The sequence below is a fragment of the Prosopis cineraria genome, unplaced genomic scaffold, assembly GCF_029017545.1.
Source record: "Prosopis cineraria cultivar Desert tree isolate PC_DT_omini unplaced genomic scaffold, ASM2901754v1 PC4, whole genome shotgun sequence".
NCBI lineage: Eukaryota > Viridiplantae > Streptophyta > Magnoliopsida > Fabales > Fabaceae > Prosopis > Prosopis cineraria.
In genome coordinates this window covers 2,994,247-3,010,767 of record NW_026555335.1, presented here as the reverse complement: position 1 = coordinate 3,010,767, position 16,521 = coordinate 2,994,247, and the positions used below count along the sequence as shown (strand labels likewise).

The 16,521-nt window shown below is 31.8% G+C and overlaps 2 protein-coding genes across 3 annotated transcripts; both read left to right on the top strand.

Annotated features, from left to right (window-relative positions):
* The first annotated feature begins 977 nt into the window (after positions 1–977).
* Positions 978–4,283, top strand: LOC129310161 (dual specificity protein phosphatase 1). Of its 2 annotated transcripts, XM_054952033.1 has the most exons (7): positions 978–1,110; positions 1,628–1,779; positions 1,877–2,012; positions 2,644–2,761; positions 3,216–3,266; positions 3,361–3,506; positions 3,898–4,283. In XM_054952033.1, exons 2-7 carry the CDS (start codon positions 1,672–1,674, stop codon positions 3,906–3,908), a joined length of 570 nt encoding a protein of 189 aa, XP_054808008.1. In that variant the 5' UTR covers positions 978–1,110; positions 1,628–1,671; the 3' UTR covers positions 3,909–4,283. The 2 variants fall into 2 exon arrangements, with proteins under 2 accessions (XP_054808008.1, XP_054808007.1); XM_054952032.1 differs by lacking the exons at positions 978–1,110; positions 3,216–3,266 and adding an exon at positions 1,135–1,258.
* Positions 4,284–5,947: 1,664 nt separating this feature from the next.
* On the top strand, positions 5,948–8,216 carry LOC129310160 (transcription factor MUTE). Its single transcript, XM_054952031.1, has 3 exons — positions 5,948–6,324; positions 6,567–6,971; positions 7,955–8,216. The coding sequence occupies exons 1-3, from the start codon at positions 6,229–6,231 to the stop codon at positions 8,072–8,074; spliced, it is 621 nt and encodes a 206-aa protein (XP_054808006.1). The 5' UTR covers positions 5,948–6,228; the 3' UTR covers positions 8,075–8,216.
* The last annotated feature ends 8,305 nt before the right edge of the window (positions 8,217–16,521 follow it).

The window sequence follows — 16,521 nt, the reverse complement described above, 5'->3', positions numbered from 1 at the left end:
TAATTATTAATAATTTATATTGCGATTCAGACAAATGAAAAATAATAAAGTCGCCATAAATTTTAAAGACAATTTCAATCTTTTAATAAACTATTACATGGGCTCTTTTGAGAAACGCGTGGCATATATTTATGTAATGTGATGCTACAGGTTGTTGACATGTAATGTGACGTCCTATAGCCCCGACACCTCGTCGCTTTCTCCCCCGCCCCCTTCCCCCTTCTGCCCTCCACAATTTCTCTCATTTTCCTTCCATATTTGCCTTTTAAGTTTTAAGACCCAAACTATATTTCTTTATTTTATTTGTTCATTTTTCATATTAGGAACAAAATTTAAACATTATCTAACTTAATCGAAGCTAGTGTTTCCACATATTTTTTATATAAAGCTCGAATCTCATACTTTATAAAAAAATTAAGTTTATTATTTTTGATCTTATCACCATCAGTGAAATTGTTAAATTTTTCATTCACAAGTTAAACATGATTAGCATCCCCCAACAAATAATTAACAATCAATAATGCATATTATCATCAAATTTAAACTTCCAAAAAAAAAAGTTGTCAATAAAAAAATGTATGATTGTAATGCCATATAGGAAAACTAGAATAATCCCCCTGTAATGGCGACGACTGGACTTTGGAGTGCCAACCTTTTTAAATAAAAAAATTAATATAAATAAAGTGTAAAAATAAAATGTCAAACAATTTTTAAAAAAAAAAAATAAAAATTTTAAATTTAATTAAAAAATGAAGATATTTTTAAAAAATTAAATATTAAAAAATATAAATAATAAATTATTTTTAAATAATTTTATTAATAATAATTTTATATTTATTATAGGGTATTTAATAAAAATAAATATAAAAAATAAAATTAATTTTAAAATAATAATTATTTTATTAAAAATAAAATTTAATAATAAATATTTTATATTTTTAAATGAAAAAGGTATATGATATCGATGAATGTGTGAAATAAGGACATCTTTGCGTGAGGTGATTGGGCATCGGAGTCGGAGTAAAACAAGCCATCTGGCTTGATTCCGTGAACGAAAGAGTGCCATCATCGAAAATTTTCTCGCACGCAACTTCATTCAAAGCTTTCTTGGTGAGTTTTTCTCTCATTTTTTCTGTCTGCTCTTGTGATCGAATCGCTCTTGTGAATTCCTTAAGCTCATTTTTCAAATTCTTGAATTCTCTGTGCTGGATCTTCGTCTGCATTCTTGTCAATTCTCTTATGCCAGATTTTGCGATTTGTAAGTCCTTGCCTATTTATTAAAACAAGTTATCGGTCAATTCTCATTCTTTTTTAGTGAGACACGATCTGAGATCGTTCTTTTTCCATTGCTACTCATTGATAATTAACAACTGCGCGTAATTATGGTTATTTGGACACTTTCTTGGCTATTTCTAGTCTGACCTGGTTCCTGATTACCCGTTTTTCTTTCGGTCAGAACTCAGAAGATATTCTTGCCCTTCGTTTTTATGATAAATAAATGGTGAAATTTGTAGGGTAAATCTTATTTTTTTAAAAATAAAAAATAAAAAGAGAAATGTAGCTTCTGGAAACTGGTTATTTGCTTTAAAGGTTTGCAATTCTTAGCTATTTCCTGCTTTATTCGAAGGTGATAAGAAAACTAAGCAGAAGAGCAATCTCAGCAGACTCAGTATGGATGAAGTTAATGAAACGTTGAAGAAACAAATGGCAGCACTTTTGCGGGTTATCTCTGCAGCTAATTACTATAAACAGGATAATGTTCCTTGCCAAATCGAAGAGGTAGCATAGCTGCGGCTGATGTACCTGGGATGCTATTAAATTTAAATAGCATTTTTTTTTTCAATTTTCATTCAGTACTTTGCTTTTCGTGTTGCAGGGTCTTTTCTTGGGTTCGGTTGGCGCTGCAGCTAACAAGCAAGCACTTAAAAACTTGAATGTTACTCATGTTTTAACTGTGGCTAATACTCTGACACCCGCACATCCTAATGATTTTGTATATAAAACCATCAGTGGTATGTGAGTTTCCTAGATTGAACAAGTATTGTCTGTCTTGGATCTTCTCATGCTCGTTAATATCCTATGACTGCTTACCTAGATAGGGTTTTGTACTTGATTAGGTTGGGGAAAGAAGTATTTATGTGGTTTTAGATTTCAGAGACCTGGTTTCACTACAAATCATTGAAGGGGGGCTTCTAAACTTGAGTGGATAGATGTTAGAATATATTTTTCTGAAATTTTGGGCAGTAGCATCATTATAAATTTTGGAAGTTCATGTTTTGACCTTTATGGGGCTTCTAAAAACAAGGGGCAGATTCAGCCACTGTTGCTGTCAAAAAAATCTTTGATGCTCCTGGACTATGAGCAGACAACAATCTACTCCTTATGATAGATCTTATCATCATCGATATGAACTGACTTTTATCATTAAGAGTCATATGGCGTTGTCACAATTAAGTCTGTCTCTGCAGTTTATACTGTTAGTAGTTGTACTATGATTGCACTGCGTTCGCTAGATTACTGAATTTAGTGAGTGTATGAATGTATTATTTAGCATGTAATTATGCTTATTTCCGCTCCAACTCTGTCTTGCTTCTAGCATGATTGCCATACTAAACTTATGTTTTTATTGGAAAATTGAGGTAGTTGTTGACAGAGATGATGCAGACATAAAACAATACTTCAGTGAGTGTTTTGATTTTATTGATGAAGGCAAAAGACTTGGAGGGACTTTAGTTCATTGCTTTGCTGGAAGATCCAGAAGGTAAAATTTCTTGTTTTCGACCCTGGCTTAATTTTCATGCTTCTCTGCTTTGGATCCCTTTTCCAATTTTAGTGAAGCCAGTTATTTATCTTTTTTACTAGTTTTACAACTCATTACTCAAAGTATAAGGAGTAAGTTACAATATTTGTGACTTATGAATAGTATGGCTTCTTATAAATGTTATATATATGTATATATATACATGTATGTATGTATGTATATGTATATTGATTTATTCTGGAATCTTATGTATGTCTTCATCATGGAAAGAAGAATCTTGTTTCAGGTTATGTCTTGCGCTCTAGAATTATAAAGTAGCATAACTAGATCTAGATTGTAACATATGTAGACTAAAGAATAGTGAGGAAACAGGACCTGCACGGGGATAGAATGCTCTTTTAAAATGAAAATCCATTGCCTCCTTTACTTTGAGCCTGTGACTTCCTTTCTGCAGGAAGCTTGTAGCAGCATTTCACCGTTCCTGTTTTCAATATACAATTCACAAGTTAAAATACTCCACATTTCCAGCATTCCTTTTCTCTTTCCTCTTTTCCCAAGAATAACAGGACGAAGTGTGCCGTTATATGTTCTCTTTGCAGTGTGACTATAGTGGTCGCATATCTGATGAAGACTCATCGAATGAGTTTATCTCAAGCCTTGGAGCATGTGAAGAGCAGACGACCAACAGCATCTCCCAACCTTGGTTTCATTCGACAGCTGGAGGACTTTGAAAAATCTCTTCAAGGTATTTACTGAATTGCATTAACCATATTCAAAATTCCAACCTAGCTTATCTAGAATTGTAACCTAGCCTGGCGCTGCATATAGATTTTTGCATCATCAGATGGTAACTATACACTTATTGAAACCTCAAAGCAGGAGTAAATAATGCACGAAAGATCATTTGGCACATATAAAATAATTGACTGAAACTGACTTGTAAAATGCTTAACCAAACCAAAATGTGCAGTGTATTGAAAAGACAGCCTTTATGAATTATTCTCTGTTGTCATATTGTGATTTACTGGAAGATTCTTTTCTCCGTGTTGCGTATCCGGGTGATCATCTTTCTTTCTTCCTAGTCCCCACTGATTGACATTCCCCATAATTGTTCTTTCTACAATTTCTTTATACAGGTGCGAATTGAGAAGATTGTGTGAATTTGGTTCTGATTTGTTTTCGGATACAAAAATCAAGAGTCCCAGTGCAGAACAGAAAGGCGATTGGCCATACTTTGTAAACATGAAGGTTAGTAAGATTTAGTGTAAATCTAGAAATTGTATCAAGACAGCATGAATTGAGAACCGGAATGTCAATGGTTGTAGTCAATACATTTGATAAGGAAGAATGGGGGAGGGGGAATAAGCAGGGCATTGGTCCTTTGGCTCCCGAGGATCGTCCTAGACAGCAGCGCATTTTGGACCGTTATTAATCTTTAATGCCGGAGTTTCGGATTCAATATTAGTACTCCTTGTGCTGGAATCCCTCCTCTTGAGAAGTAGAAGTATCATGTTGAAGTGTATATTTTCGTTTTCAATGTGTCAAAAGCCCCGTTTATTAAAAGTCTGTTTGTCAAATCAAAATTTGGTAAAAGTTAGTTATTATGGCAGGATTTATGTTTGGATATATTTCTAAAAAAATTAATTTAAGAAACTAACAATTATTTAGATGATAGATAATAAAAGTTTATTTGATGCCGAAAATAAATGGGCTTCATACGGTCACGGGAATTAAACTAGAAATTATTTAAAGCCAAATGAAAGGATGAAGTTGCAGAAAGAATCTGCATTTTAGCGAGCTTTTGGAATGCTTTGTGGGATTGTTTGCTGATATATTGATGTAATGAGAATTCGTGTGTTCTTCGTCTCAGCGGAATCCTTTTATGGAGATTTCAAGTCATCACTACCAATTATTTTATGACTCGATCATAGCCGTGAATCGTGGGATCTTCATGGCATTTCTGTTACCTGCTTGCATGTTGGGAGACGAAGTTCTTTCTCGCTTCATAAATTAGGATTGGGGTGCTTATTTAATCAACCTCTTTATGATCATGGCAAAAGTTTGTCCATATCTAAGCATCCACTACTTCTTTCTACTCGGCTTGACCCACTCGTATTCTGGTACACACTCTGTCAATCTATTCTTAACCAAAATCAAGTTTAGAAAAATAATGTTGATTCAAAGTTAAGTTTACACATTTTATTTCAGATACAATAAATCTTTGCCATATCTAGGGACTGTCTGGTAAACATATATATGCGTGTGTGATGAAAATGAAAATACAAGAAACATTAAAATATTTTTATGTATTTTTAAATAAAACATTAAATGAATGTTTCTATTTTTATTTCGAGAAAAGAAATCTTTTAAGAAATTTTCTTTGGATGATCGAACGGCCGTTATCGCATTATGAGGTTTGTACAACCATTAAATTACGTGAACATCATGTATGTTTTCATAAAGCATCGATTTTCAACTTCTAATTAAGGTCCTTTTTGTAGTAACTGCTAACGAATATTTATCAACTATTAATATAAATTGCTACTCTCGAATTGGGAAACTCTTTTCATCGAAGATCACGAGAGATTAGGTATACATCTGTTCTTTTTTGATGATAAGATATACATCTGTTCTTTAAGAAAATAAAACTATAACTCTGAACTTTCAGATTCTAACCAGAGCAACAGTTTCGGTGAAGAATACCAAGAGAGACACAATATATTTGTCACATTTTTTCTTCGTGAAACTATAAAAACTACAGATTCACGGCAGGTACCTAACTGACTACTTGGCTTTCAGTCAGTGCATAAAAAATTTAATGCATAACCAGTTTCGTTTTCAACTGGCACGACTGTTCATCAATAAATTAACAGGGTTGGTACCTTGGCAATATGCATGCATCGTGATCATTAGGGTTTTGTCACTAAATCTGATTCCCGGAGAGAAACAAGATTGAACTTATCCTGGAACTACTATTCACATATATAACACAGAGTCATAATAAAAACAATGAAATCTTCATTAGAAAAAAGATAATCAGCGACGTAAAGGCCCGCAAGTTATGCATGAAGAAAACAAATAAAAATGCATAGAAGAGCTGAGACAATAACTCTATCGTCACCCTCATTTTAACTCACGAGTGGGCATGTAATTGAGCCAATATCATAAACGTGAGACGCGTAAAGTGTATACGCAATAGGGGGGGAGAGAGAATTATACGGGCTATATATGTGCGTGTGAAACAATGCTTCACGAGAAAGCAACATATAGCATTCAATACCAGCCTTAATACTATCCTCTTCTCTCTTTGGCTCATATAAATAGATCGAGCCCAGAGAGCCCCCGATCGACCTTGATTTTTGAGGTTGTAGAGATATCTCGTCTGTCCACCAAAAACAGAAACAAAATTAACTCTCTCTCTCTCTCACACACACAGCAACCATTTTTTTCCCCTTTAATTGGCTAAAATGTCTCATATAACTGTCGAGAGGAACAGAAGAAGACAGATGAACGAACATCTCAAAGTTCTGAGATCATTGACCCCCCGTTTCTATATCAAGAGGGTATTCTGTTTCCTTCTTCTTCTTGTTCTTATTGTTGTTCGAGTTATTTTAACAAGAAAATATAGGAGTTAGGTTCAGGAATAGGCAAACTGATTGCTTACAAATATAGGGGATCACTACTAGCAGGAATCAAGCAAAGATAGATCACTTTATTTTCTCGTTCTATTTGTTTGTGTCTGAGTGATGTTCATGATAACACTCTGATCTTGTGCGATATATATATTTTCTTTTTTGTGATACAGGGAGACCAAGCATCTATAATAGGGGGCGTGATCGAATTCATCAAGGAGTTACACCAAGTTGTTGAAGCGTTGGAGTCCAAGAAAAGGAGAAAGAGTCTAAGCCCTAGCCCTCGTGGCGCTACTCCATTAATAAATCTTGATCATCGAGTTGATAGTCCCTCGGGAATCGGAATTGGGTCTGCCGACTCATTCAAGGAATCCGGAGGAACAGTTAGCTGTAATTCATCAGTTGCTGACGTGGAACTCAAAATCTCAGGCTCCAATGTCATACTCAGACTGATTTCACATAGGATTCCGGGTCAACTTGCCAAGATAATAGCTGTTCTGGAAAGCCTTTCTTTTCAAGTTCTTCATCTCAACATCGGCAGCATGCAGGATATGGTTCTCCACCACTTTGTTCTCAAGGTAAAACATCACGCACCTAAACCTAAGTGGTGATCTTTAATTAAGTAATTATATATAAAAACTATCATGTCTTCTCTGCGGAAAAAATATCTTATAATCCTGTTAAAGCAAACACGTGCAACTCTAGGTACCTGAATTTTGTCCTATAGTATATATAGCTAAATTAATTCATATACGTACTTAAACTTGATCGCCGGGTGCTTAAGAGCTTAGAATTAAAGTAGGTAAGAGTGAAAGACTCACAAATTATCGAAGCTGTTTTCATTGATGGCCTTTTTTATTTGTATTTATGTTTAGTTACAACTTTATTTTCAAGAATAATTAACCATGCCAGGAATTTATACGAATATTCTTACACCCAAACGAGATCGTGATCATGTTGCAGTGTCTGACATACTTAGAGTCGAGTTTGTGCATTAGGGTTTGTAGCATCAGTTTAAAGAATAAAGACGAATAAAGCTTGAATTATTGGAGTCCGCTTATAATAGGTAAAGCTCGGCGTTACGCACACCTGAACGTACTTGGAAGTATACATAGAAGAAAATTTTGAAGCCGAGTTCCTCCTCTTGATTTTTATGCAAATTACTTAATCATCAATTCCCAACTTCATAACTTGGTTAAACTTCCGTGATGGAGAAGAAAACGGCTTATAACATACTGCTTTAACTTGCTTACATCACTATTTACGATTTTAGGCGGAGACTGGAAACCACGTGCATTAACTTCCTGTGATCTCTCATACATCATTTAAAATGCTAGTTCATATAATTTTATTTGTAAGTTAGAATATAAAGATTTGGCTCTAGGACATAATTCCGGATAAAAAAATAAATATTGAACAGCTGCTATCATCCGATTGATGAGTGAGTGGCAGTGTGTGTGTGTGTGTGTGTGTGGTAATTTCTTGCGACACAAATTAAAACTCATGGAGTTCAAACGAATTCTGTATTATAAATTTTTCTGCGTTTCTTTCCACGTTGCAGATAGGACTGGATTGTCAAATAAGCCTGGAGGAACTGGCAACGGAAGTGCGGCGAAGCTTCTGCCCTGACGCTGTTTGCAGTACTGCAGCAATGTATCGCTTAAGAAGAGACTCCATTTAAAATTGATTGCAATCTATAAGAAATCATCAAAATCATTTTCTCTGCTGTCACAAGTAATAATTTTACCAGACGGAAACACTACTTTGGTCTTGAAAAGTTTCAAAACCGATACGCGCTTCTAATCTCTTGTTGCATTATTTCATTAATTTTGTTCTCTTTAGCTAGAGGGATATAGGATAGAGAAAGGAGGGATTGCAAAATTCGTGGATCTAGGTCTCTGAAACAGAACCGCTTTGAAATCATGCTAATCCGTATATATATGTAGCCTGAAGATTGGATTTGCTACCAACTTGAAATGCATCATGGTTAAGTTGGGCCTTATTGCAGATATTGCTTATAATTCACAAGAAATCAAGCGTGCTAAGCAATAGAAATTAATAACCCATGTTTTGGTTATCTTCTTCAATTCTAAACAATCATGGAAATCATGGATATTAATTATTGATACGCGGCGGGTGGAGTGATGGGCAGGCAACCTGAGGCCCAAGTCAAAATGAACGTCGTTTCTTTCTCTCTTTTGCTTGGTTAACATAAAGGCGCCATCTTTTTGTTCTGACAAGCCTTTTTTGTTACTTTAATTTGTGCCTTTCTGAAGTTCTGAACAATTTTTTTTAAAATGCATTTTTCAACAAAATCTAAAATTGAGTTGTGTGAACACTTGTATAAAGTTGGTCATGTTAAAAGGAAAAAAGATACGAAGTTGCAGTATTGAGAAAACGAATTTGTAGAATGCACGTTGGAAGAACAAGTCATGTGTAAATCATTGAGCAAGCAAATGCTGCATCATCATAACGTTGGGCTGCTTGCCCCCATCGGTTCATGCGAGTGGCACCCACTTTCTCAACTCCATCATTTTTTCAGTTTTATAAATCAAATCCACCTTTTAATCACTCTGACTTTAGTGGCGCTGCCATCAAATTATGATATTAATCACACTTTACGTGATACATCCCTTAATGCCTTCCTTCATTCGAATTTCCTGTGAGATGATGGGTCTAGCACCGATTCACACTTTTCTCCGCCTCGTTAAATCAATCACTCCATTCCATTTCCTTCTTTTCAAAGGTACGCTTTACCTTTCACTTCTTCAATTATTAACACCCACTCATACTTATTAGAGAAAGAAGTTCACCTCTAATTACCTCTCAACTCAAATTCAGAATATATAAACGTTATGATAGATTTAACCGAGTGATTTAAACTATTTTGATAAAATAAACTATTCTCAATATTAAAAAAAATTGACAACGCGGACAAATATTAACTTTGAATTACATGATTTCCCCCCTTCTCTTATGGTAAAATATCATTCACGCGTTCATATTTTTACCATTCAGTGGCCAAAAGGTTTTTGTTGGTGGATAACTTTTGATGTGAATTAGAAACCACAGAACACCCCAAATAATTAATTATTTAGTGTTTAGTATTCACTAATAGTACTATTCAGCAGGTGGCAGTGCATGGCCGGGACCATCAGGCTAGAGTGCTGCTCCACTATTTGTAGGGCCCATGCTTCCAACTCGGGCCGCACCATTATTTTCGTCTTATCTCTTTTGTCATTATCCCCCTGCACTGTTTTACGGAAAAGTTTTTCTTTCTTTCTTTTTTTTTTGGTTTTTTGGGCCAAAAGTTTTAAGAAAAGTTGTATCTTTGTTTTTGTAACATGCAACCAATATTAAAAAAAGAAGAAGAAGAAACGTTAATTTATATTTTTACACTTTACTTCATTTTTATTATAAGTCTTTATATTTTTTTAATATTTTATATTTTATATTTTTATTTTTAAAACTTAAAATATAAAAAAAACTATAAAAACTTATAGTAAAATAAGAGCAAAGTACAGGAATTTAAAGTTATATTTTTTAAAAAAAATATTATTTTCAAATCATAATATAAGATATTTTTTAAAAGTTTTATTTGATCTAAAATATAAAAAATTAAGTAATTTTTATAATTATTTTTTAACCATATCTCTACTTCATTTATTATTATTTTTTTGAAATAAAATACTGCATTGAAATTTTAATTTTCACTATCAAGACACTTATATAAAGTATTTAATACATGTATAATTGAAAAATGTAAATTTTTTAAAAAGGATTAAGGTATCAACCATTTTATTTTTTGAAAACCATAAACTGATAACAAATGCCATGTATTGTAGCCTAGAAGGAGTAACTTATAGGATACTATTACTTTACAAAATTATGCATACTAATAAATTTCATAGTTTTTTATTTTTTAATTCTTAAAAATTAAGCTTGACATTGTAATATTATATATTCATTATCTAAAATACAAATTATAATGTTTTAAAATCTAAAATAAGTAATATAAATCATCAATTTAAAGTATAGGGACATATTCCTGTCACCGAGCCTCCTTTTTAAGGCTTAAATGAGTTAAACCACCAAAATAACAATCAGGAACGGGCAACATAATAGGCTTGGTTCATATTCTCAATTATATTAATACACACAGAGGAAAACAAGTTATAAAATATAACAAATTATTATACAGAAAATGTGATTTAAAATTTGTACGTAACTTTATTTACTTCTTTCCCTTGCATTTATATTTTTTAAAAAAATCTTCTACTCATTTCCAAAAATTAAATTCATTATTAAAATTCTCTATCCTTTCTATTCCTTCATATTATAAGTGAGAGTTAATATCCTGACCATCTTACGAGTGTAAAACCTAGTTATAAATTAAAATATGATGTAATAAACACAAAAGTGATTGGTATCAACAGGACACATTTTTGTTTTTCAGAATTATATCGCACTGAAAGTGATACAAATATAAGGAGGAGGATGGAGGAGTACAATGTTAAAAGGCAGCGAGTGTTAAAAGAGAGAGAGAGAGTGGGGAGAAGAAAACAAAGGAGCGGGGATAAGCGGGCACGGGGGGGGGGAGAGAGCAAACCTCCAGACGAGGGCACGTGTAGAGGCAGCAAAGGACAGCCACGGTGGGACTGCTGTACGGTATAACTGCCTTTTTGTTATCAAATATATCCATCGGGTGCAGGGGCTGCGGTAATGATGAAGCGAGGTGGGGGGTACTGGAGCGGGACCCACCGCGCCTCACGGATTCATTTTCTGGCGCCTTCTTTCATCATCTCTCGCTCTGAGACCAGTTTAGATGCTCTTGTAATGAGATTTAAATTATTTAAATTTTAATTTGAATGGTTTAAATTAAAAAAATTATTAATATATAAAATTTATAAAATAATTTTAATAAATTTTTTATTTTAAATATGACTTAGATTTAATTTAAAAGGTCCAATTTAATATTAAAATTTTTATAATTGATGTATATTGACTATCTAAATGTACTCTGCAGAGGTAAAATTAACTGTAATATGGCCTGTGCAGAGTACATCTGGATAGTCAGTATATATAATTATAAAAATTTTAATATTAAATTGGACCCTCTAAATTAAATTTAAGTCATATTAAAAATAAAAAATTTATTAAAATTATTTTATAATTTTTATATATTTTTATTTTAATAAATATAATATATAATAATATTTAAAATTTAAACCATCTAAATTAAAATTTAAATAGTTCAAATCTCATCACAATGAATATCGTTGTGATGAGCACCACCGAAACTGGTCTCCTCTGGCTCTATCTCTATGTCATGGCCGAGCGTACCCTGGAGCCCCCCAATAACAAGGTTTATAGGTGTACTTTATTTCCCTGATTAGTGATTACAACTCACGCCCGAGCGAAGGGAACAGGGAATGGAGAGTGATGATGAGGAGAATTGTGAGGCAATGTTATTGCAGCAGAGGGAAGGTGGAGTGAGATGCCACATTTGTTTTCACAGAGAGATTAAATTAAAGTATACAGTGACGTTGCTGGGGAAGGGATGGACAGGATGTCAAAGCTCAAAAGCAGACGCTCTTTCTCTTTTATGTTCACGTCAAGGGGCGTGTCCTGGAATATTTTGAAACTTGCGTCCTCTTTCATTCTCACCTCTCGTTTTATTTTAAAGTTTTAACCCCACCCCGCTCTACAACGGCATGGGTTCTTGTTTTTCTTTTTCATATATGTTGAATTGAGGGTTATTGATTTTATGATTGGAGCAATCCACGCACCAGACGTTCAAGGAGCGCACTCCTCGATTCGCCTGGCTCCACCAGTTCACATTCTCTACCCCTCTTTTTCTATTAACACCAACCCTCTGCTAGCTAAAACTAACATCATCTATCACATTGCTTTCACTTTATTCACTATTTGCCCTCAACCTTGTGGCTTGGTGGTCCAACAGTTTTGTTTTCACGAGTTCGAATACCGGCATTCTCAATCTCACCATCCCACACAACTTCATTCAATATTTTACATTTAATTATCTCTCAACTCAAATATATATTTGAAAGAATGACAAATAAAAATGAGTATTAATGTCAAACTACAACCTTTTAACATTGATATTCACAAATTTCAATAATTCTTTTATCCTATTTTAATATTAAAGTTTTTAATTTAACATTAATTTTTTTATAAAGTCCTTATTTATCATTTTTTCTTTTTTCTTTTCATCCTCCATTCTAAAATTGATTCCTTCTCCTTTCTTCTACATGGATTAGCGCTCCTCATTATGTTCATATTAAAAAAAATAAAAGCGAAAAAGGGAACGCCTGGCTAGTGCGAGTGCCGCCACGATAATATAAACTATAAATAAAACGGCCCTGGCGTGATGGCAATGTGAGCGGTAGAGCTGTCCACAATATTGAACTTTGGTTTAACCTGAAGTCTTGCTTCTTTTATGGGAAAGATTGAATTAGGTAAGCATTAGTCCGATCGGATTCAATTATAACATTAAGATTAATAGTATCAAATTTGATTTATAGGATCAAGAGAATGTCCCAATAGTCGAATTTTTACTTCACTTTTTTTCTTTTTTTAATAAGAGACAATAATTCATTTATTTTAATAAATTTAATTAAAATAATAAAATTACCTATAATCATAAAAATATATAATAATCTTCATCAATAATAATGAAAAATATTTCATTTACAATTCAAATGATTTAAATTCATAACTTCAATAATAACAACAACATTCAACAAATTCTAACAATATGTCTAATCTATATTATAACAACAATTTAGTAGCAAACTAAATTAAAATTATGCTAAATAGAAGGGGTGAAATGTGAATGAAAAAACACTACGTTCAAACTTCAAATTACTCAACTATATTAAAAATAATTTCACAGGACTAAACCCGTCCAAATAATACAAGAGCTTGTTTCCTTTCCGATTCAACTTAAGAAATTAGTCTAGTCTTTTCAATCTCTTTAATCCTTCAAACCAAATTTTTTCTTAGATCATATCGGTCCAAATTTATCCAAGTTGGATTGGGTTGAATATGACAATCAAACTTATGCACAATCCTAGTGGGGGAATGGTCACCCAATAGATTGGTTCATGAATTATATATATATATATATATATATATAATAATTTAATAAGTTTTTGAATTCAAATATTTCTCATTTAATTTTAAACGATGCAAAACATAAAAAATAGAACGTGCAAAGTTATGAAATTTACATATTCCGTTTGTAATTTCTCTTAAAGTAAGGAGTTACGCTTGCCCATCCTCACCCCATTGTTGCGTCCATTAACGGGAGGGGTATGGTCAGCCGAGAGACTGATTCGTGCTCAAAAAAACAGCTATCCCTGTATTAGGATGATTTAAAATTCGATTTTTGGGGTAATATCGTGCAAGTACTGCAGATTCTTGAACTGAATCATATGATCTTTATTTTAATGGGGGAAAAAAAACCAATGTCAAGTATCTGCCCGAAAAAAACTGCGACTTGAATACATTTAAGATGTTTCATTCCTTATCAAATTACCTAGCGGAACACCTGGCACGCGGAAATAAGAGATGAGAAAAAAGCAACCAAAACCAAAAATCAAATTGAATTTTTTTATTTGATTTAATTTTTTGGTTTGATTTATTTATTTAATAAAAAATATTTTATTTGATCAGTTCAATTCGATAACTAAAACTTAAAATTGAATTAATTGAACCAACAAAATTATTAAGCATATATATAATTTATTAATTTATAAATTATATTTAATTTATTTATTACTTATATAATTTGATCATTTAAAATTCTAACCTCTCATTAAAACGGGCTAACGGGCTACCGTTACTTTATAAGTGATTTTCACCCACCGGCAGTAGCCAGTTTCCGGGAAAGGATAGGGCCCCACGGTCATGTGATTTTCATTCACTGCGGCCTACCGGGCCTGCTCCTCGTGCTCTGAATTCGTCCTCAAATTCCTCGCTTTCTCCCTCCTCACCTCACTTCTCTCTCACTATTCATCCCTTCCTCAAATAGTGCCCGCCTCCGAGTTACTAGCACATGGATTCACGATCATTACAGAAATTATTAAATGTTTTAAGTAATATAAAAAAATCACCCTTCTAATTATTTAATTTTTAATTTTCTTATAACTTAATTATTTAATTATAATTCATTTTTACTTAATTTTTTTATTCATTTATAATTCAATCCTTCAATTTTTATTAATTATTTTTTTCATATTAACTTAAAGCATATATCAAAGAATAAAAAGATATTTTAAAATAAGATATGAGTATTTTTTTATCTTTCTTATTTGATAAGGATAATTTAAAAAATTAAAAAATAAGAATCGAATTATAAGTGTTTAAAAGTTAAAGAATTGAATTATAGCGAGTAATAGTTGAGGAGATTGATTCACAATAAATTGTAGTTAAGAAATTAAGTTATAAATGAATTAAAAATTAAAAAAATTAAAAGATTAATTTTTTCAATTAAAAATCTTCCGCTATAATGTTCCATCAAATCATTTTTTATTGGTAAAGGATGAAACATCGAAATCTAAAATTATTTAAATTTTATTGAAATTTTAAAACAACAAACATTTTTAAAAAATTAATTAATACTCCTATTGTCTTCTTGTATTTGTGTTTTAAAGTTACAGCACACCGATTAAAAAATGCAATAAATGTGTGATAATATGACATGCTCTATCAAATTTGCCGTTTATTCAATATTTTAAGAAATACAACAACAACAACAATAACAATAAACACAGATAAATTACTCGAAAGAGAAAACAAGAAACGTGTTAATGTTAGTATCAGCTTAGAATTCTATAAAGAGAGGTAACACTGAATAATTTTGTTTCTCTCAAAAGACAACTACAATAAAACGAAGGGAGTACCAGAGCTTGTAATTCATAATCAATGAAATAGAGTTCGTTCCACTATACTGTAGTGTTTCGCTTCCTTATTAAAATAAAATTTAATAAATATTATTAAAATATTAAATATTTTTATATTTAATACTTTAAATATTATTATTTATAAATACTCATTCAAAATTTATAAATTACTTTTAAAATATTAATAACTCAAGCTAGCATTTTATAAAATTATAGTTGATTTCTTATTTTTTATGCATTGATATTCAATCTTTTCTTCAAGACAATGCCCGAATTGTCATGCCTTTTGTGTGTATCAAAACTTACTTATATTTTTAATATTGATTAAGTTTCTTAAATTTTTAGATTATTTTTTATAATTTTTTTGGTTAACTAATAATCTTCCTCCAAAATATTATACCATCCAAATTTAATATTCTCTGTACATTATAGTGTTAGGAGTAAAATAAAAAATATGACAAATTAGGATCAATAATATGTCCAAGAAATATTTATTTGAAAGATATCGCTTATTCTATTAATGTGCTACAAAAAAGTTACTTAAAAGAGAAAAATAAAGAGGTGAGAAGAATAAATTCCTTTATTAATTTGGAGATTCATTCCCTTTATTTCTACTACACAATATAAAAAATATTCAATTGGGTGGGTGAAATGTTTTAAATAATAATATTTTAATTATTAAATATTTTAATTATATTTATTAAATTTTATTTTAACAAGATTTTAAAGTGCTCAGCACTCTTAAAAAAAACTTTATGGTACTCGTTGCTTCCAAAAAAAGAGTTCAATAGCAAATCAATACCAAATAACATAGTCAAAGTCTTATATGTTACTATATGTGGGCCCTACACATATTTCACGTCAATTAAAAAAAATTTAATGGTTGACTAACAGAAAAGGTTTTTTACTTCTCAAAAAAATAATTCAAAGGTAAAATTGTCCCATTTAAAAGCATAGGATATCTAGCGTTTCTAAAAAATAAGTATAGGAGCAAAATTAAATCGTAACCTTTTAAAAAAATTTCATTATATATGCCATAAAATTACAAAAATTAAATTTTAGGATTGGTGAAGAAAATAAAACTAATTACTCTGAGATAAAAAAGTAATTACAGGATACTCCCTCCATTCAAAAATGTAAGGCATTTTTTAAAAATTTGGATGTTAAAAAATATAAGGCATTTTTAAGGTGTAATTATTAC